General features: G+C 37.0%; 1 protein-coding gene across 6 annotated transcripts in view; it reads left to right on the top strand.

Annotated features, from left to right (window-relative positions):
- The window catches only part of USP3 (ubiquitin specific peptidase 3), a 106,179-nt gene that overhangs the window by 41,383 nt on the left and 41,819 nt on the right, over positions 1-22,977 (top strand). For 5 of the 6 annotated variants that reach the window (XM_078448718.2, XM_078448717.2, XM_060618346.3 and 2 more), the window contains 5 exons: positions 10,297-10,380; positions 12,285-12,366; positions 13,591-13,673; positions 15,931-16,044; positions 18,756-18,869. In XM_078448718.2, coding sequence (XP_078304844.1) covers positions 10,297-10,380; positions 12,285-12,366; positions 13,591-13,673; positions 15,931-16,044; positions 18,756-18,869 — 477 coding nt within the window. The remainder of the gene's footprint in view (positions 1-10,296; positions 10,381-12,284; positions 12,367-13,590; positions 13,674-15,930; positions 16,045-18,755; positions 18,870-22,977) is intronic. The other variant, XM_078448720.2, reaches the window with a different exon arrangement.

Below are 22,977 nucleotides of genomic sequence, written 5' to 3'. Positions count from 1 at the left end.
AAAAAAAAAAGATCAGGGTACCTGAGTGCCTCAGTCGGTTTATCATCCAACTTCAGCTCAGGTCATGATCTTAAGATTCCTGAGTTCAAGCCCCATGTTGGACTCTGTGCTGATGGCTCAGAGCCTGGAGCCTGCTTCGGATTCTGTGTCTCCCTCTCTCTCTGCACTGTACCCCCCCTCCCACACTGCCTGTGTGCGCGTGCTCTTTCTCTCTCTCTCTCTCTCAAAAATAAATAAATATTTAAAAATCACTTACATGATTGTCAGTATTATTTAGCATTGTTTTGGCAGTTCTAGCCTTTGAAGTAAGATAGTAAGTAAATGAGATAATTAGTATTAATATTGGAAAACGGGAAAAATTTGTTTTCAAATTACATAATAGAATGCCCAGAAAATTCACAGAAACTTTAGTAGAAAACAACTAGAATTAGTTAAGAAATTTTGAAATGGTGATATATCATATACAAATAATAATAGCTTCATTAGCAGTTATCAATCAAAAATGGAAATACCCAGGGACAGCTGGGTGACTCAGTTAGTTTTGGCTCAGGTCATGATCTGATGGTTCGTAGGTTCAAGCCCCGCAGCCAGCTCTGCACTGGCAGTGTGGAGCCTTCTTGTCTCTCCTTCTCTCTCTGTCCCTCCCCCATTTGTGCTGTCTCTGTCTCTCTCAAAATAAATAAACTTTAAAAAAAAAAAGGAAATAATCAAAGAAACAAAAAAAACCCCAGCGTAATGGCAAAAACTATAAACTATATGTAGGAATAAACGTATTAAAGACACAAAGCAAAGATATAGATCCTTTGTGAATAAAATTCCGTGTTATAAGCAGTCCTTTCCTCCCCAAATTTTTACCTTCAAAATTTTTACTTGAGAGTCTAATTTGCATAATGATTTTCAAACATAATGTGAACAGGAGTGTCTGGGTGCCTCAGTTGTTTGAGTGTCTGACTTTGGCTCAGGTCATGATCTCACGTGAGTTTGAGCCCTGCATTGGGCTCTGTGCTGACAGCTGAGAGCCTGGAGCCTGCTTCAGATCTCAGATCCTCTGTCTCCACACCCCCACACCCCCTCCCCCCCTTCCCTTGCTCTCTCTCTCTCTCTCTCTCTCTCTCTCTTTCTCAAAAATAAATAAACATTAAAAAATAAAAACATAATGTGAACAGCATCCAGAAAAAATCACAAGAGCAGATGTGTTGCTCTTATTCAGTAAATATCCATTGAGAACCTACTCTGTGCTAGGAACCTAGTTTTTTTAGTGCCAGCAGTCACCAAAATAATGCCCTTGAGGGGATGAAAGAAAATATAGGACTTCTATTAAATGTTTTTATTGGGGTTCCTGGGTGGCTCAGTTGATCATCAGACTCTTGATTTTGGCTCAGGTCATGATCTCACAGTTTGTGGATTTGAGCCCTGAGTTGAGCTCCGTGTTGATGGGCTCTCTCCCTCTCTCTCTGCCCCTTCCTCATTCATTTGCATGTTCTCTCTTTCTCTCTCAAAAATAAATAAACTTTTTAAAAAAAGTTTATTAAAAAAAAAAGCTCTGGCCAGCATTTCATATACCTGCTGCTGGTAGTCTTTAGATTAAGTGGTCATGTGTCATGAACTGTACACAGAATGTCTTGAATCAGAGCTTCGTGTGTGGAGTCCTCACCCTTGTTCACCTTTAGCATTTTGCAGTTTATTGCAGTCTGCTTAGTTACATGGATTTACTTAGTTTTTCCAAGTCAACCCTCATCACATGATACACTATTTAAATGATTTTTACCAAATGGGGCACCTGGCTGGCTCAGTTGGTAGAGCATGCAACTCTTGATCTCAGGATTGTGAGTTCGAGCCCCACATTGTGTGTGGAGGCTACTTACAATAAAAAAATAACACAAGAGATTTTTACCAAATGAGCCCTGCAAGATAATAATGCAAATACTAGTGAACAAGAAAAGGGAAAGCTAACAGACTTTCCCACTCTGAGCTCATCAAACACAAGAGAAGATAAAAATATTGGCTATCTAATAAAAACACAGACTAATCAGATCCGATAAGTTTGGACAGAAAGCTTAAGCTATAAGAAGTATGAATTTGTATCTATTATCATTAATGTCAAATCTCACCCTGTGTATATTATGCTTTGAGATATTAGTTTAATCATAGTGTGAAGATATCATGAATAACAGGACATTTTCAAATAGTTTATTTTACCTCCAGCTTATTTTAAGATGTTTCTTTTTTATATTATGCACATTAATTTAGATTTACTTACATATATGTGATTTCTTAATACAAACGTATAAATATATTGGGGGTAGTTTTGTGGTTTACTTTTTAACTTGATTAGGTGCCTGATGAAACTAATTTGGAGATTTCTTCTTAATAGATGAGGGTTTTGCCTTTTAGAATTAGAGGGGGCATGTAGTGCAGGAGTGAAAATAGGGAAGAAAGAAGTGTTTCTAAAGTTAGAATTGGGGCGCCTGGGTGGCTCAGTCGGTTAAGCGTCTGACTTCGGCTCAGGTCATGATCTCGCGGTTCGTGAGTTCAAGCCCCGCGTCGGGCTCTGTGCTGACAGCTCAGACCCTGGAGCCTGTTTCAGATTCTGTGTCTCCCTCTCTCTCTCTCTGACCCTCTCCCTTCATGGCTCTGTCTCTCTCTGTCTCAAAAATAAATAAACGTTAAAATAAGAAAAGAATTTTTTTTTTAAGTTAGAATTAAAAAAAAAAAAAGCCAGGGAAAGAAAGCACATACGGAGATGACCAAAAGTGAGGAATATTTTTGTCATTAAACAAGTGAATGGTCCTACATGGAAGATATTAAAGAAAGGTAAGGGAGTTGATATATATGGGATGAAAGCTTAAATCTAAATGCAAAGCATGTAATACTGAAGTGAAAGGGAAGATTGGGAGGGAAAGGTGAGAGAGAAGAGAATGAAGGTAAGGCTAACATTGTGGGACCATCAAATACTATAGCTTAATTTGGCTGTAGTTATCTGTAGATTTGAAAGTCACTGTATAAGGGGGTGGGTGGGGTGGGAAAGATCATACCAGAGGAAATAACCAAAGTAGAGAATAGAATGTTAGTTGAAATAGAGGAGAAAAAAGATCGATCTGGGGGAGATTTTATAAACAGAAAAGTAGAAAGGATTAGATATGATTAGATGTTAGAAATTAGAAATAAATGAAAATCTTAAAAGTATACACATAAGGAATCAATGTAATCAAGAAATTGGGCAGTTTTATTTTGCTCTTTATTAGAGTAAGCAGAATGTGAAATAAACCTCTGATTTTATCCATTTTTTACCTCCCTAATTATATAGTAGTATAAATAACATATTTTTTATGAAAATTTAGCTGCTACTTGTATATTCTTTCAGTGCAAGGTAGTAAAGTTAATTATTATCTTAACATCAGTGTACATGTAATTCCATACTATATGCTTAATTTCTTTATTAACTATTGGCTTAAAGTAATTTGAAACTATTTAGAGATCATTTTTGGCTGAGGGAATTTGGATTTGAGAAGAGTCTTTACGTAGCCAAGATGATAGTGTGGTTTGTCTCAAGGTGTTAGAAATAAAGATACCAATCCCCTTCCTGCCTTGTTTTTTTATATCCTATTTCTTTATCTAACATCACTAATATGTTGCCTGATATGATTTCTAAGTGTTATTTTTTATCTTTAATGCTCAAGTTACTTACATTTTCTTAAAAAGTTCCTTTTTCTAAATACAAAAGTGGACCTTTTCCTTATCTGACAAATAGTCTATTAGAAGTAGAACTCATAGCCATCTTTGTACTTTCTTGGAAGTTCTTCTCTAAGCCTGAAACAGTCATGTGATGCTTTGATGAATTAAAAAAAAAAAAAAAAAGAAGTAGAGCTTATCTTTACTTGAAAAATCACCTAAAATCACTAAATAAGAACTTTCTTAATTGTAAATTTAATAACCTAAAAATTGGTCGTGTAATATTGGTGGTTCTTGACTTGTGTTGTTACATACTTGAAGTCCTATGTGTATGAGGAGATGCTGAACCCTGGCCCTCTTCGAGAGAAGTACTAATCAAGTTAGTTACCTGAACTCTGACCAGCTTCCTCCTTTCACAGTTTCTCAGTGACAGCAGTATAGAAAGAAGAAAAAGAAGAATACAACTCTTTATAGTATTATTTCAACTACATTTTGTGAGCCAGGTGTATGTTCACCTTATGACATTTAACCATATTTTATAACATTTATTTCAAAATGGGAAAAGCTTCCGAGTTTCAGAGGACCAATCTACAAGCTTTTGAAACCCATCCTACAAGTTAAGTACTTTTTTGTACTTCTTTTTCTGACATAATCTTCTTGAAGGGAAAACCACGGAGAGTGGCTGGTTTTTTTTTGTTTTTGTTTTTGTTTTTGTTTTTTTTAGGTGTTTGAGGTAAGTATAATTCTGACCGATTGGCTTCAACACAGTTGTAAACCAGAAGAGATGTTTAAATTTTATTTTTTTTAATATATTTTTTCATGTGTATTTATTTTTGAGAGAGAGAGAGAGCACACAGGCAGGGAAGGAGCAGGGGTGGGGGATGGCAGAGAGAGGATCCAAAGTGGGCTCTGCGCTGACACTGTAGAGCCTGATGCAGGGCTTGAACCCACAAACTTTGAGATCATGACCTGACTGCTTAACAGACTGAGCTGCCCAGGCGCCTCCAGAAGAGATGTTTAGAACTTGTTTACTTTTTTTTGTTTTAAGCTTATTTATTTGGGGGGAGAGGAGTAGAGAGAGGGAGAGAAGAATCCGAAGCAGGCTCCGCACTGTCAGTGCAGAGCCTAACACAGGGCTGAAACTCACAAACCATGAGATCATGACCTGAACCAAGATCAAGAGTTGGATGCTTAACTGACTGAGCCACCCAGGCACCCCAGAACTTGTTTACTTTAAATCCTTCTGTTTGCCTTGAGACTTTTTAATACCAATATTAGTGGGATAGTTTCCAGTTTGAAAGCAGTGTCTTCAGCTAGGACTAAGGCAACCAGACAACATTTAAATTCTCATTTATATCCTACTTTTGCTACTTGTTATCTTTTGACCTCTGGGTCAGGGAGGAAGAAGAAATCAAAAGGAGTTGGGGCAGGTAGAGAAGACTGTGCTGTGAGGCAGCTCTTGGTTACACAGAGGAAGGAAACTAACAATTATTGATCTCTGCCACATGCCAGGCACTCTTAGAAGTTTTGACCTATAGAAGTAGGTGCTTTCCTTTCAAAATGTCGTCGTCGTCGTCATCATCATCATCATCATCATCAAATAATAGTGGTAAATTATTTCAGTTATCAAACCATGTGGTAAATTCAGAGAGTATAAAAATTATAATCTTAAAGATAAGTGTCCTTAGTGACTGTAAGAAAACCTAAAATTGGCTCTTGAGAAATAGGGGCAGTTGTGAAAACATTAAAAAAAGTTTCAAACCAGTGAAAACAACACCAGACAAAACAAAAATGATTTCTTATAGTTCAATAAAGTTAAATTTGTTACCCCTTTATGATATTGGGTAGTAATATGGAGTATTAGAGTGGGTAATGTCCTAGATACCCTTTAGATTAGCAGTGCTACCACCAGAAATAATACAAGTCATACATGTAATTTAAACTTTCCTAATAATCACATTAAAGCAGAAGAAATAGGTGAATTGATTTTAATTGTATATTTTATGTAACCCACTTGTTCAAATAATGTGTCAACATGTAATCACCATAAAATTAGAGATCGTTTGTATTCTTATTTTTACATGAAACCTTCCAAATCCAGTGTATATCTTACACTTACAGCACATCTCCATTCAGATGCTAAATTTTCATTAGAAATGCTTTGCTTGACTTCTATAAAAATTGCAGTTAAAAAAAGTAGATTCTAGGGGTGCCTGTGGCTCCGTTGGTTGAGTGTCCATCTTCAGCTCAGGTTATAATCTCACAGTTCATGAGTCCGAGCCTGCATCCGACTCTGTGCAGACAGCTCAGAACCTGGAGCCTGCTTCAGATTCTGTCTCCCTCTCTCTCTGCCCCTCCCCCACTTGTGCTCTGTCTCTTTCTCTCTCAAAAATAAACATTAAAAAATTTTTTTGAAAACCAATTTCATAAATTGGTGATGATGCATAGCATTTGCACATATATACTGAACAATTTTAATAACCACATCCATGATACAGTCTCCTTCAGAACACAAATATTTTCAATATGTATCATACAGTGGAATAAATACAAGGGAATTTTAGTAAATTTTTTATAGTAAAAAAAATTTTTTTAAGTTTACTGTTTTGAGAGAGACCGAGTGTGAGTGGGGTAGGGGCAGATAGAGAGGGGAGAGAGAATCCCAAGCAGGCTCTGCACCATCACTGCAGAACCTGATGCGAGGCTCAAACCCATGAACCATGAGATCATGACCTGAGCCAAGATCAAGAAAAGGATGCTTAACCAACTGAGCCACCCAGGTGCCCCATAAATTCAGATTTTTGATCTCACATAGCTGGCCCGTTGTCTGTCTTGATAGAAACTTTTTCCTATCTACAGTCGTTTGAGACAAAACATACCCACAGTATTAATTGGTCAGTATCTCTTGTGAAACTCATGTAAAGCTAAAAATAAAAGTACTTGCAATTTTTCAGATGTTGAATTGATTGACTTTAATTGTTAGAAAAGTCCTTTATTCACTGACACTTGCTTGGTGGGTCAATTTAAGATCTTTTACATTTTGGGGGTGCCTGGGTGGCTCAATTGGTTAAGTGTCCAACTCTTGATTTTGGCTCAGGTCATGATCCCAGGATTGTGGAATTGAGCCCTACATCAGGTTCTGTGCCACGCGTGGAGGCTGCTTAAGATTATTTCTCTCTTAGAAAAAAAAAAAAACTTTCACATTTTGTAAAATCTCTTTTTAATCTTTTCCTCGAATTTTAAATCCTAATTCCCTTAATGAAATGACAATTTTTTTTTTATCTCTTCTTCTAAAAATGGTTTTCTTTCTTGAGCAAGAATCTAGGCCATTTTATAGTTGGCCAAAATTATAAGCTCAGATCCTTTACTAATCATTGAGACATTTTTTTGTTGTATAATTCTATTTCATGAACTGCTTTAAGTTTTGTCTGTTGAGAGGCAACTTCTTATTAAATGAATATGCATTTGCTGAAGGTGACTCTTAATATTGTCTACTCCATTATCTTGAAACCTTTTTTAATATAACATTCATTTTGCTCTGCTGTAACAAATTGTAATTGCCATCCTTTGTAAAATTTGTGACATAACTTCTCTACTTGATACTGCCTCATTAGTGTGCCTTCATGTGAAAGTTAAAATTTTTTTCATAATTTTTAAGCTAGAAAAAAAATTTTATTATAGTTAAAATAAGTATTTCAACTTAACTATCAATTACTGTTTACATAACAGTAACTCTGCTGTCTGTATAAAATATTCACATAAACATTGCAGTGCTGCATTGTTGCATAGAAAAATAACGAACTCAACCATTCTGTTGACATAAACCAGATTGGTAATATGCTAATGCATAATACTAGAAATGACACATGCACCCATCATGTGATGTAATAATAAAAATGAAACATAGTTTTACCAAAACCATAAAATTGTGTTTAGTGGAAAAGTATTTTGTAAAAATACTTTAAATTTTTTTTTTCAACGTTTTTTATTTATTTTTGGGACAGAGAGAGACAGAGCATGAATGGGGGAGGGGCAGAGAGAGAGGGGGACACAGAATCGGAAACAGGCTTCAGGCTCCGAGCCATCAGCCCAGAGCCTGACGCGGGGCTCGAACCCACGGACTGCGAGATCGTGACCTGGCTGAAGTCGGATGCCCAACCGACTGCGCCACCCAGGTGCCCCTGTAAAAATACTTTAGATGTTAAGTGAAATTTTGTATCAGTTAGAATTTTTTAAAAATTAAAATTCAATTATTCAGTTGCATCAGTCACATTAGCACAGCTGTAGAGTCTTGAGCAACTTATTTAATTTTTTTTAATGTTTATTTTTGAGAGAAAGAGAGACAGTACGAGCAGGGGGGAGGCAGAAAAGGGGAGACAAAATCTGAAGAAGGCTCCAGGTTCTGAGCCATCAGCATAGAACCCGACACGGGGCTCGAACTCACCAACTGGGAGATCATGACCTGAGCTGAAGTCGGATGCTTAACGGACTGAGCCACCCAGGCACCCGGCACCTTACTTACTTTAATGATGAAAGTTCAGAGAGATGAAGCAACTATATCCAGTTAAGCCAGATTTATTTAGAATGGAGCAAAAGCATAAGTAAATCTATATTTCAGTATATGAAAGTGTTACTTTAACAAATGTTATTTTATATTTTAGGCTAAAGCCATATTACACCAAAAAGAATTACTTTAATAAGAAAAAAACCCAGTTATTTAGTTTAACTGGACATAGTTTGTTTAAACAGAACAACAACTTTTTTGTAGAGGTTAGAGTTTCCAGTTAGATATTATTAGATATTATGGCTTAGGGTAAATATATGAAAAGTGATCTAAATTTACTCTTAGATGTTGCTCCCCAGTTGAACACTAGCATTTAACATTGTTTTTGTTTTTAATACTGAGTATTTTATTTGTAATACATGCATAAATTTATGTAAACATAAAATGAAAATGTAAGGAAGAATGTAGCAGTGCAATTTGATTCTTCAGTCAATGCTTAAGCTTCATGGAGGAACCAAGTGATTTAAGCCCAGATTCACAGAGTAGACCTTAACCCTCTTAACCTTTATGCTGAGAAGAAGCAAGGAATTAAACCTTTTCGCTAATTTAACTTTTTATGTTTTTATCATAAAACTGATAAAGAATTATTCTCCTGCCATTGCTGGTTCTTTGGTCATAGAAAAACACTCCAGGATGTAAAAGGTAGCTTTTGCTGTTTGTGTACATGTTAGGAAACTTGGAGAATACATTAGAGACTCATGATTGACAGCATAGGTAGTCAGTTAATGGGGGAAGTGGTGTTAAATAGTTACATATATATTATTATTTTAGAGTTTTCAAAAGCATCACTTGAAATTTTAACTTCTGTAAATAAGAGACACAAGCCATGCTTTTGTGTGTGTAATCTTTTTTTTTCATTACTCTCCCCCTTTTCTTCTCATTTTATTATAGACTGATTACAGACATGTAAGAAATATTTTTTGGATTCTGCTGAAATGACCTAATTTTTACTAGTTGCTATGCATTCAAAGTTTAATTTGCTCAGAATGGCAGCATTATTGTCATTATTCTTTGGTAGTTAAAATAGTGGTTTTATACAAAGCTGCTATTCAAAAGAACATATTGGTACTAGCTTGTAAGGTTTTTTGTTGTTGTTGTTAAAATTGGCTTTATTCCAGGAAAAAAATTAAATGCTAATGTACAAGGTAATGTCTATTACATATGAGTCCTTGTAATTGCTTACTGACTTGCTACAAACACACACAATGTCTGTTTTGTTTCTTAATTTTTAACAGTGTTGATTTTTTTTTTGAGAGAGAAAGTGCATGTGGGGGAGGGGCAGAAGAGAGGGAGGGAGAAAATCCCAAGCAGGTTCCATACTCAGTATGGAGCCGAACGTGGGGCTCGAACTCATGACTATGAGATCATGACCTGAGCTGAAATAGAGAGTTGGATGTTCAACTAGCTAAGCCACCCAGGTGCCCCTCACAGTATCAGTTTTAAAGAACACCTTAACATCTTTCTTCAAAGCAGTTATCAGTTTCCTAAAAGGTGTAGCTGCTGTTTATTTTTGTTTTCTAGCACCTCAGAATGAAGATTCTTCTCAACCATCTGAATTCAGTTTATTTTAGTTAAATTGTTTTAAATGTATATCTTTTAGTTTAGTTTTTTTGTTTTTAATTTATCCCTACCTTTTCCCTATTCTTCACTTAAATCTTTCCTCCCTGCAAATTCCCATTATTTTGAGTTGGGAAATATCACCTGAAAGCTTTAGGCTTGAGGCTATGTGAATCGACTTGGTGCTTTTTATTTTCTGTGTATTATGCACCACTAAAAAGAATGTAACACCTGTAGCAGCTTATTTTGTTTTTGAAGGAGAAATTGAAGAGCTTTTGAGTAAAAATGTGAAAAGAAGCTAGTGATCATTGCCTGCATGGCTTTTTTTAAAAGGTTTTTAAAAACATTCCATTGTGGATTCCAAGTTCTCTTTAAACTTACCACTGACAGTAACTGCCTGCAGAGCCATGTGATCATCTTGGCAGCAGCCAGGCCTTTTAGTGATTTCATTGCTGTGGTTTCCTCAAGCTCTTTACACACATTGATTAATATTTTTCTTGCAGTTATCGCTGTGATGATTTTGTGGTTAATGACACCAAGCTGGGACTGGTACAGAAAGTCAGAGAACACTTACAGAACTTGGAAAAGTAAGTAATAGGCTTTGGGAAAGGAAGGGAGATAGAATGGGGTTGAGGGGTTGTTTAGAATTTTTGAGTGGGATTTGTCTTAATGAGTTCCATAACTTCCATCATGTTTTTAGTGTGATTGAAATGTTAGTGAAGTAAACTTTGGGTTTACTTTGGATATCTGAGACTGTGCCCATAGTTAATGGTCATAAATGAGCATTTATTTCATTTAATATTTATCATAAGTTATAGCCAAGAGTCCATGAGCCTTTTTTTAAGTTATTACCCATCAGTGTACGTATGTATGTCCACACACACATATATACATATATACATATATGCATATATACATATATACATACACACAATGGAGTATTACTCGGCAGTCAAAAAGAATGAAATCTTGCCATTTGCAACTACGTGGATGGAACTGGAGGGTATTATGCTAAGCAAAATTAGTCAGAGAAAGGCAAATATCATATGACTTCACTCATATGAGGACTTTAAGACACAGAACAGTTGAACATAAGGGAAGGGAAGCAAAAATAATATAAAAACAGGGAGGGGGACAAAACAGAAGAGACTCATAAATATGGAGAACAAACAGGGTTACTGGAGGGGTTGTGGGAGGGGGGATGGGCTAAATGGGTAAGGGGCATCAAGGAATCTACTCCTGAAATCATTGTTGCACTATATGCTAACTAATTTGGATGTAAATTTTAAAAAATAAAATTAAAAAAAAAAGTTATTACCCATCAATTTATAAGCTACTCAATTTATTTGCAAGGGGAATTTTGGAGGTGTAAGGAAAGGACATAAAATGATAGAAAATCATTATAGAGTTACCTTTGATATTCGAAAATCCTTGTCAAATGTTTTATGAGGTCTTCTTAGAAGCACTAAAATTTATGCATTATTTTTAAGGGAAATTAGGTTTGTTATATTATTGTCCCTTTGCACCTGTATGATAGCACAAGATCTTATTTTCTTCTTTTCCTCTTTTTTTTTATTTTTTTTAATGTTTATTTATTTTTGAGAGACAAAGAGAGGGACAGAGCACGAGCAGGTGAAGGACAGAGAGAGAGGGAGACACAGAATCCAAAGCAAGCTCCAGGCTCTGAGCTGTCAGCACAGAGCCTGATGCGGGGCTCGAACTCATGGACAGTGAGACCATGACCTGAGCCGAAGTCGGATGCTCAACCAGCTGAGCCACCCAGGCGCCCCTCTTCTTTTCCTCTTTTGTGAGGGGCTGTGTCACTTGAAATTACAGTAACTTGTGAAATGCTTTGCCATCATAAAGAAATTACAGTACTTATGTGAATAGAATTTTTTAGCTCTAGCAAGATAGGTTGTTATTCAGATAAAACTCCCTGAATCCAAAATTGAAGCAATAAACAGAAATTAAACAGTGATGGCTTTGAAGCTGTACGAATAGAAATGGCTCTGGAATGGCTGCTGATGCTAGTGAAATTTGTACAAATCACCCCTAGTCATCAGGTACCATTTATTTTATTTTGACAGTTGATATTAAAAGCTGTTGTATGAACATACCAAAACTAGGTGTCCCTTAGGAAACTTAAATGTAAAGGCAATACAATATTTTTAAATCATATAATGAGAGAAAATAGACTGAGGTCTTTGAGTAAAACACGGTATAGTTTTCATTAACTGAAGTCTTTATGCATGTCTTACTGACTAAATAGATTATAAAGCTGATAAGGGAAGAATTGATTTCTTTAAAATCTCAACTAGTTAAAATACTTGGAGTTTAAGTACTCCTTGGCCCCTCTCATTTCAAGGGCTTCCTCCCTTCTTGTAATCTGAAGAGAGCAACAGAAGCCCCATCTAGGATTAGAGGCGGAAGTACAGGCTGTGTAGTATGTGTGTGTCAGTGTCTTTTTTACTATCTGTTTTTGTTTTAACAGCTCCGCTTTCACGGCTGACAGGCACAGGAAAAGAAAACTTTTGGAAAATTCGTCACTAAACACCAAGTTATTAAAAGTAAATGTAAGTAATTAAAATTTATGCAAATGTAGGAATTGGTTTAGACCTAGTCACTGTTTTTGTTACATCTCTAACACTAATGTTGGTCCTTATGAACTTTCATAAATGTATGCCTTGGATTTGGAATATTTTACGAAATGTTTGCCACTTGTACTAATGATTCTTGATGTGACTGAATACCCCAGTGAGTCCATCTGTCAGTGCCTTCCTTCCATCAGGATTACTACTGTGTTCCTCTCCCTTAGCAAGTGTTCATTCTGGAGGCCTAGTCATGTATTTTATTACTCTTTTCCTGAAGATCCCAAAGTTCTTTGCTTCCTTCTGTTAAAGGTCCTAAGTGCAAATTCTATGGGTCTGAGGTTTTGGTAAGTTTTGTTTCTTAGGACTTCATTAATAAAAGTCTGTCATGAAAGAATATGCTTCCTCATTCTGGTAACCATCTGTTACCAGATGTATGAGCCATGAATACATTAAAAAAATTTAACGGTCGCTAAATACTTACAAATACATCAGTAATTTTGCCCTACACCTGCCTCTCTGCTGTCATGCTAGTTATGTTTAGACGTGCACTTAATTGAAGTGTTACGATTTTGTGCGATAAAGAGCTTAAAGTGTTCCCTGGCCATCTGAGTTATGGGCAGAGAGATTTTGTGTTGGATTGGTAGATTCACTTCTCAGGTGTAATATTTAGATGTCACGGTGCATTTGTAGAGTTAATCAGAAAACACAGCCTTGGTCTTTAAGGGAAATTCAGGTAGCGTTTTAAAGACTGATATCCTGTTGCTAGGAATACATGTATTGGTCTTTTATGCATGGCTTAAAGTTAAAAGTTTGGGGACAGATTTATTTGAGGTGTATATGTTTATATTTTTCAATTTGTAGTAGTTTTAATAAAATCTTGTAAAAGCATTCAGTCTTAAAACTTTATTTCATTTAAGGATCTTCCTGGTTTTTATATCGTGTACTCCATGGTATTTATTAATGCTGATTTCCATATAAGCTTCCACGGGGTACTTCCATTGAGAACAATCCCAGGATCAAAAGTAGGCTTTTAAAAATATCTGGATACTTAGAGAGTAGAACGAGAGTTTGAAATATTCATTGGACAAAAAAGGACCAATTCCAAATTGGTTTGATGCTAGAGTTTCAAATATAGGCCTTTGCTTTGATGTCTGACACAGCCTTCTCTTGGTATTGCTGATGGCCTTTTCTTATCCCATTTTACAGGGAAGCACCACTGGCATTTGTGCCACAGGCCTTCGGAATTTGGGGAACACCTGTTTCATGAATGCCATCCTTCAGTCACTCAGGTAATGTTCAGATCAGAGTTAGTTTCTAGCAAAACGGTTAGGAGCAAAGGCTCAGGCTTCAGATTTTATCTCTGCCACTAACTCTAGTCATGTGGCATGTTATCTCATTTCCCTGTGCCTTAGTTTCCTCATCAGTAAAATTGAGGTTAATAGTTCTGCCTCATAGGATGGTTGGGAAGATTAAATAATATAATTTATATAAAGTGTTTAGAACAGTGTCTAGCAGTAAGTAACTGTTAGTTGTCATTATTTATATACTGTTGCTTCTTGAATGAACTAGAGCAGAGGTCAGAAAACTTTTTCAGTAAATGGCCAGATAGTAAATACTTCAGTCTTTGCATCCCACACACAGTGTCTCCTATCTTCTTCTCTTCCCCGTCTCTTCTACCCCAACCCTTTATAAACATCTCTTTAAAAATGTAAAAGCTTGGTGGGGAGCCTGGATCGTTCAGTCTGTTAACCATCAGACTTCAGCTGAAGTCATGATCTCACAGTTCATGAGTTTGAGCCCTGCATCAGGCTCTATGCTGACGGCTCAGAGCCTGGAGCCTGTTTCAGATTTGTGTCTCCCTCTCTCTCTGCTCCTCCCCGCCATTTCCTCCGTTCCTCCCTGGCTGCCTCCTTTTCCCTCCCTCCCTCCCTCCCTCCCCCTCCCTCTCTCTCTCTCTCTCTCTCTCTCTCTTTCTCAAAAATAAATAAACATTAAATAAAATTTTTTTAAATGTAAAAGGTCACTGGCCCAGGATCAGATTTGGCCTGTGGGCTGTAGTATGCAGACCCCAGGATTATAGGGAACCTTGTTGAGAGTTGAATCTGATTATAGTTGAGTCTTTTTTTTTTTTTTTTTTTTAAGAGAGAGTGCATGAGCAGGAGAGAGGGGCAGAGGGAAAGAGACAGAATCCTAAGCTCAATCCCATGACCCGAACTGAAATCAAGAGTTGGAGGCTCAACCAGCTGAGCCACCTAGGGGAGTCTTATGTTATTTATTTATTTAATTAATTATTTAACTTTTTTTTTTTTTTTTTACATTTATTCATTTTTTGAGAGACAGTGTGAGCGGAGGAGGGGCAGAGAGAGAGAGAGACAGACAGACAGAATCGGTAGCAGGCTCCAGGCTCTGAGCTTGTTAGCACAGAGTTGGACGTGGGGCTTGAACTCACCAGCTGTGTGATCATGATCTGAGCTGAAGTTGGACGCTTAACCAACTGAGCCACCCAGATGCCCCTATTTATTTATTTATTTTTGAGAGAAAAGGAGACCAAGCACGAGCGGGGGAGGGGCAGAGAGAGAAGGAGACAGAATCTGAAACAGGCTCTGAGCTGTCAGCACAGAGCCCAACGCAGGGCTTGAACTCACGGACCGCAAGATCATGCCCTGAGCCAAAGTCAGATGCCTAACCGACTGAGCCATCCAGGTACCCTGCCCCCCCATTAGTTGAGTCTTAAATATGATCATAAGATCAGATGTTTAGAAGATCTTTAAAGTGTAAGATAAGTAGTAAAAATAAAATACCCAACAAGGTTGACCTCAGTTATATAGAAGAAATTATTTTGAAAGCCATATACTTGTAGATTTTAATGCGCCATCAAAGGCCAGAATAAATTATCTTCCTAAGGCCACCTTGCTAATAAGGAACAGAAATCATACTTGGTCCCACCTTAAAGATACTTTCTCTTGACCTCTCTAGTTTTTTTCAAACAAGAAACTCAAATCACTGCAGAATTCTCCTTATTACTCTGTACTGTATATCTAAACAATATGGTTGGTTTCATGGTTTGTTTTTATTTGAGGAAATTATTGAATACCTGGAAACAGGCACCCCCCCCCCCCCCAAAAAAAATGGTGACAACCTTTGGGGGAGGGGAATTGAGGATATAATGAAACATTTTTTAAAGTTTTATTTATATGAGTAATGTCTGCACCCAATGTGGGCTTGAACTCACAGCCCTGAGATTAAGAGTCACATGCTGTTCCAACTGAGCCAGCCAGGCACCCCAGAAGTGAGGAATTTTTTTTTAAAGAGATTTTGCTTTAAGCTCTTTGTTCATTTCTACAAAGTCATCTGTTAATACTGTTTTCTTAGAGTAAATGAAGAAACTTAATGAGGAAACTCAAAGCAATTTCTTGAGAAAGTGAAATCACAGTTTCAAAATTCACATGTGGGTTTTATACAACTTTCTTTACAGTCCTAGTAAATTCTTTTTTTTCTTTTCTTTTTTTTTTTTTAAATAATTTTCTTCCCTTCCTTTTAAAATAGTAACATTGAGCAGTTTTGCTGTTATTTCAAAGAACTGCCCGCTGTGGAGTTAAGGAATGGGAAAACAGCAGGAAGGCGAACATACCACACCAGGAGCCAAGGGGATAACAATGTGTGAGTTCTAAGAATATGTCCTTTCTGGCTTTGAGCTACAAAACAAGTGACTCTTACCGGTGATTTCCATTTCATTATGTGAGTTAATAGGCACATACATTTTAAAACACTCTTCTAAAAATTGTGTTTAAGTATGTAGCTGGTAATCTTAATAATTGTTGGAATTCTTTTATTTCTGTTTACCTAATGGGAGGATAAATTTAGCTCTCTACTTATTAAGTCTTTGTGGATTTGAGCTCTCAAATTGATATCTATATATGAAACACAGTTCTAGGTTTAGACCAGCATGAATATCATTAGCCTTTGTGAGTTGATTTGTCTTATAATAGTAGATAAACCTCTTTTGGCTAATAAAATTAATTTGTAGTCCTCACATTAATTATGGGGCAATGCAATCAATTTTTAGTTGACACGGAGAAGGGAAAATTGACAAATGATTATTGAGAACCGATATGTATGCAAATTCAGTGCAGCTGTGCTCTATTTGGGGTTCAGATAATCTCTATTATCTATTATCAGTGGGCACATTTTTTCATATTTTAACATTACTGAAATAAGGCTATGATTTATAATTGGTATATATTTTAACGTAATATTCTTTCTGCCTGCCCATTCCTGCTCCCACACACCCCATCCCCACACATTCTGAAAAACCATTTTACGATCTGACATTATTCTGCTTAAGAGGCTCAGGGAAATTACGATAGAACATGTTAGAATAGTGTACAGTTTGCATAGAGCCAAAATACCAGGGAACTTTAGAGCCAGGCACTGGAGTAGGGAGTAGTCATACCACTATAAGTGATGTCTTTAAGAGTTTACTTTACTAGCAGCATATAGAATGAACTGGAAAAATGCCTGCATTCAAGGAGACTTCACACTTTATAGTATTTGGGTTGGAGGGGATAGCAGTGAAATAAGGAGGAAAAAATACATTTTCAGAAAAATTAAGGACGTATGAGTAGTACTTGATGCATTAGTGTCATTTAGGGTTTAGTTATAAATTGCAGAAATTATCTCTGGCCATCTTAGGCAGAAAAAGAATTTATTCAAAGTCTGTTGGTAAGCTGTTACTGGATGGGTGGAAAATCAGGTCTGGCATCTAGACATCCAGAACCATAGCCACGATCACCCCATGGAACTATCCCATAAGGATATTACTGTCCTCTAACACACTTCCCATTGTGACACCAGAGTTCCTGTTGCCAGCACTGCTGGAGTTGAGTGCTGGGTGAATGCTGCGGTTTCTGCTATTATTGCTGCCTCTGTACTCCAGGTGATGTTCTTTGTCACCAGAAGGAATTTGCCACTGCCCCAGCTTCTTCGCCTCACTAACTTCTGCTTCAAATAGGCAGGACCCAGGCCATGTACCTGAGTGCTGTCTGCAAGGTGGTTTGAGAAAGCAAGTATCTGGGCTTTCCAACTTCCATAGTGGGAAGCAGGCTCTGACTCTTACCCAGACTCTTAACGTGGGGAATTCCTCAAATACAGGAAGAAGGTTCAGGTACTAGGAAGCAAAAAATATGGTTTGTGAGCACACTACTGGATGACAAAGGTTGAGCTATTAGTGAGATACTCTGAGAAACCAGTCAGGTATCTGTGAGGATGGTAGGTGTATTGACAGACACAGGTATTGAAGTTGTTTGGTGATGTTTCAGTTTAACTGGTTATTGGAGGTGTTTCATTCTAGCTACCTGCATAGGAAAACAAAATTAATAGTGACTTAAACAACCGTTGTTTATTTTCTCGTGTAAAAGTTAGAGATTATCCCTCTAGGGCTGTTTGACACCATCATCGTGCTCCTTGTAGCTTTCTGTTCCACCAACCCTAGGGTAGGGCTGTCATCCACATAGTTCAGAGTGGTGCTGGATCGCCACCATTTTGTCCTTCCAGCTAGAAGGAAGAAGGAAGGGATTAATGACGACTACTCTTTCTCTTTAAGGAAATTTCTCAGAAGTTGAACACACTCAAAGTTTTTTATTCCAGGAGTTCTTACACCAAGCAAAAATTGGAAGTTCTGTTCCTATGAGAGAAGAGAATGGTTATTGGGCGGTAGTAGGGAGAGTATAGAGAGCAGCTTTAGTGTACATTGGGTTTGAAGTGACAAAGGACATTCAGAAGAAAATTCCCCTTGGAAACTGGAAAAACCTGACTGAAATGTGGTCATGAGAGAATCTGGCTTTTAGATTTGGATTTGGGAGTCATGGTGTAGAGCTGAGTGTTGAAGCTTTGTGATCAGATGAATTGTCTCAGACAGAAATGAGCCGATTCTCACACACTGAGATCTGGGAAGTGCTCCTTGTAAGTGGTAAGAAGGAAAACTACAGGAAATGGAGAAAGAGATTCTGTTACTTAAAAACTTAAAAAGTTTTTTAAAAATGTACATTTTGAAGTAATTTGTAACTTCTCTATTGCTTTATTGTACAAGTATGCCATTACTCTGGCACACTCCATGTTCGCTGTGGGGTTAAAAAAACCTAGTTTTGTCTATAATTGCTGCTCTTTATGTGGGTTTTTGAGATGCTCTTACTTAACTGTCAGAATTAGGTTAGAAGAAACCAAACCCTTTTTATGTTTTAATTTTTTTTAATATATTTATTTTTTTTAATTTACATCCAAGTTAAGCATATATGTTTTCACTTTTATTATGAGTTGTAGCCAGTTGGACATTATGCATTGAAATAGTAGCCTCTCACTTTCTTCTTTTCCAGGTCTTTGGTCGAAGAGTTTAGAAAGACACTCTGTGCTTTATGGCAAGGTAGCCAGACTGCATTTAGCCCAGAGTCCTTATTTTACGTTGTTTGGAAGATCATGCCAAATTTTAGGTAAGTATTACTTAATGAAGCATATTTTAAAAATCAATATTAGTCTTCATACTATTCCTGGAACAATTTCCTATGAAGCGGTGGTATTCTAAATAATAAAGACTGGCTTTATTTTGTTTTGTTATTAAAATGAGAAGAACAAGAGTTGGATCATTTGACTAGACAAATGTGTATGTTTAAATAATATATAGACATTAAAAATGACTTTAACAAAGGGTAAAGGGTAAGGGCAGTGCCTGGGTGGCTAATTCCGTTAAGTGTCTGACTCTTGGTTTTGGCTCAAGTCATGATCTCACAGTTCACGAGATCAAGCCCTGGTCGGGCTCTGCACTAACATGACATTGACACCTTGACACCACAGAGCCTGCTTGGGATTCTCTTTCTCCCTCTCTCTTTCTGCCCCTCCCCTGCTGGTGCACACATGTTCTCATGCACTCTTTTTCACACACACACACACACACACACACACACACACACACACACACAGGGAGTAGGATATTTTGTTCTGAAAACAAAGCCCTTATAAATAACTTAGGTGCTCTAGGAAAACATACTGGACAAAATTTCCTTGATTCTTTCAAAAAAAAAATTTTTTTTTTAATTTAAATTTTTGTTAACCAACATACAGTGAAGTATTGGCTTTGGAGTAGAAGTCAGTGATTCATCACTTACATACAGCATTCAGTATTCCTCACAGCAGGTGCCCTCCTTAGTACCCATCACCCATCTAGCCTGTCTCCCACCCTCCTCCATCAACCCATAGTTTGTTCGCTATCATTAAGAGTCTTTTGTGGTTTGTTTCCCTCTCTTCTCTTACTGCCTCCCTCCCATATGTTCATCTGCTTTGTTTCTTAAATTCTAAATATGAGTGAAATCATATGGTATTTGTCCTTCTCTGATTAATTTATTTCACTTAGCATAACACATTCTAGCTCCATCCACATCATTGCAAATGGTAAGATTTCATTCTTTTTGGTGGCTGAATCCATTGTATATATTGTATACATACAATACATTGTGTGTGTGTGTGTGTGTGTGTATATATATATTATATATATATTATAATATATATATACCACATCTTTTAAGAAAATTTTTAAATGTTTATTTGTTTTTGAGAGAGAGAGAGAAAGAGAGAGCGAGAGTGCTCAAGTAGGGGAGGGGCAGAGAGAGGGAGACACAGAATCCGAAGCAGGCTCCAGGCTCCAAGCTGACAGCACAGAGCCTGATGCGGGGCTCAGATTTAGTAACCGTGAGATTATGACCTGAGCTGAAGCTGGGCCATTAACTAACTGAGCCACCCAGACGCCCCATAGCACATCTTCTTTATCCATTCATCAGTCAGTGGACATTTGGGCTCTCTCCATAATTTGACTATTATTGATAATGCTGTATAAACATTGGGGTGCACGTACCCCTTTGAATCTGTGTTTTTGTATCCTTTGAGTAAATACCTAATAATGCAATTACTGAATCACATGGAAGTTCTATTTTTAGTTTCTTTTTTTTAATGTTATTTATTTATTTATTTATTTATTTAATTGTATTTTTTATTTTTTTAAATTTACATCCAAATTAGTTAGCATATAGTGCAACAGTGATTTCAGGAGTAGATTCCTCAGTGCCCCTTACTCATTTAGCCCCTCCCCCTTCCCACAACCCCTCCAGTAATCCTCAGTGTGTTCTCCATATTTATGAGTCTCTTCTGTTTTGCCCTCCTCCCTGTTTTTATATTATTTTTGTTTCCCTTCTCTTATGTTCATCTGTTTTGTCTCTTAAAGTCCTCATATGAGTGAAGTCATATGATTTTTGTCTTTCTCTGACTAATTTCACTTAGCCTAATACCCTCCAGTTCCATCCACGAACTTGCAAATGGCAAGATTTCATTCTTTTTCATTGCCAAGTAATACTCCATTATATATATATATATATATATATATATATATATATATATATATACACACACACACACACACACACACCCCCCACATCTTCTTTATCCATTCATCTATCGATGGACATTTAGGCTCTTTCCATACTTCGGCTATTGTTGATAGTGCTGCTATAAACATGGGGGTTCATGTGTCCCTTTGAAACAGCACATCTGTATCCTGTGGATAAATGCCTAGTAGTGCGATTGCTAGGTTGTAGGGTTCTGTTTTTAGTTTGTTGAGGAGCTTTCATACTGTTTTCTAGAGTGGCTGCACCAGTTTGCATTCCCACTAACAGTGCAAGACTGTTCCCCTTTCTCTGCATCCTTGCTAGTAGCTTTTGTTTCTTGTGTTAATTTTAGCCATTCTGACAGGTGTGAGGTGGTATCTTATTGTGGTTTTGATTTATATTTCCCTGATGATGAGTGATGTTGAGCATCTTTTCATGTGTCTGTTAGTCATCTGGATGTCTTCTTTGGAAAAGTGTTCGTTTCTTCTCTCCGTTTCTTAACTAAGTTATTTGTTTTTTGGGTGTTGAGTTTGATAAGTTCTTTATAGCTTTTAGATATTAGATACTTTCAAACTTTTATGAGGAATAATTACCATATACACCATCTTGTTATTTCAACTAAAAAAAAAATTCAAATGCAACTGCAGAAATATGTGTCTTACATTTCACTGTTTGGGCTGGGTTCTAAAGGTGTTAGAAGACTAGTCAAGGCTAGTCCATCGGGATTCAGTTTTCAGAAGGTAACTGGGCCACATCCTAATGTGCCTGTGGAGTCACTGTGTTTTCCTTGCTGTCTCTGGCCTCACTTGAGAAGGGAAATAGCCTTGCTGTCAGAGGAATCTGCCTCTTCTCCTTGGTTAGTCATCTCTGTAGGGATTCAGGCAGTAGCAGATTTGAGGCACTGCAGGTGTTTGACAACAGTCTTTGCTACCTTCTGCTGATTTCATCCTTCTGAAACGTGTCCGTGCTCTTGCTAGTCAGGATGTGGGCATCTAATGTATATTCCTCTCCTTTAAAAACAAACAAACAAAAAACACAACAGCCTGCTTTAGTAAAAGTTAGCTCTTTTTCTTGCTCTATTGCCTAATAGTAGTTTAGATATATTAGTAATATAAAGAAATGTTTAAAAGGTAATAAACAGAACTGTCATTTGTTACCTTAACTTGAAAAGTCTAGCCTTGAGGACCTGAGGTGATCGACTGTTGTTCCCCCTGGTCTTTGTTTTGAAGGAAATTTCTTTTATATATCATGCCATTTAAATCCGCTTCCAGAGGAGATAAATTTTGTAAGGATTTTAAAGTTTCTTTTGTTTTTTTTTAATTTTAAAAAATCTTTAATGTTTATTTTTTGAGAGAGCATAAGTGGGGGAGGGGGAGAGTGACGGGGGACAGAGGATCCGAAGCAGGCTCCACACTAATAGAAGTGAGACCAATATGGGTCTCACAAACTGCGAGATCATGACCTGAGCTGAAGTCGGATGCTCAACCAACTGAGCCACCCAGGTGCCCCAGGATTTTAAAGTTTCTTGACTCTAAGTAGGAAAGGTGGAAATGACAGTTTCATTTACCACTAACCAAGTTTGGACTTAATATTAACATTTCTAACACAGTCTCCTAGTTAGACTCTTGGTAGGGACTTAGTCTTTGTGTTTTGTAAACTATATATTTATAAATACATACATATTTTTATATGTTTTTATATAGCTTATATGTTTTATAAACTATATTAAAATAGTTTCTATTTATTGAATGCTATGTGCCCAGTACTTTACGTCTTTTATGTCTGACTTTAATTAAAAAACCCAACAGTAAAATTTGTCAAGGTAGGAAGGGTTAGCCCCATTTTAAAAAAGATAAAACTGAGACAGAGGAGGTAAACTTGTTCAGTCTTAAGCATCTAGTAAGTGTAGGACCAGAATTAGAACCCAGGTCTTTGTGGAGTTGGTAAATGATAGATGTGTGAGCAGTAATTTGTCTACATGCCTGAATAAAGGTCACCAACTAACTTTATACTATTCTGCTTGGTCCCCATGGTGACTCAGGTCCTTTATTTTTCTTTCTTTTTTTTTTTTTTTAAGTTTATTTTTTTATTTTGGGAGAGAAAGAGAGCACGAGTAGGGGAGGAGCCAAAATCAAGGGTTGGATGCTTAACCGACTGAGCCACCCAG

Source organism: Panthera onca, chromosome B3, assembly GCF_046562875.1.
Source record: "Panthera onca isolate mPanOnc1 chromosome B3, mPanOnc1 haplotype 2, whole genome shotgun sequence".
NCBI classification, from domain to species: Eukaryota; Metazoa; Chordata; class Mammalia; order Carnivora; family Felidae; genus Panthera; species Panthera onca.
Note: the sequence above shows the minus strand (reverse complement) of the source record. Positions and strands in the feature narration are given on the sequence as shown.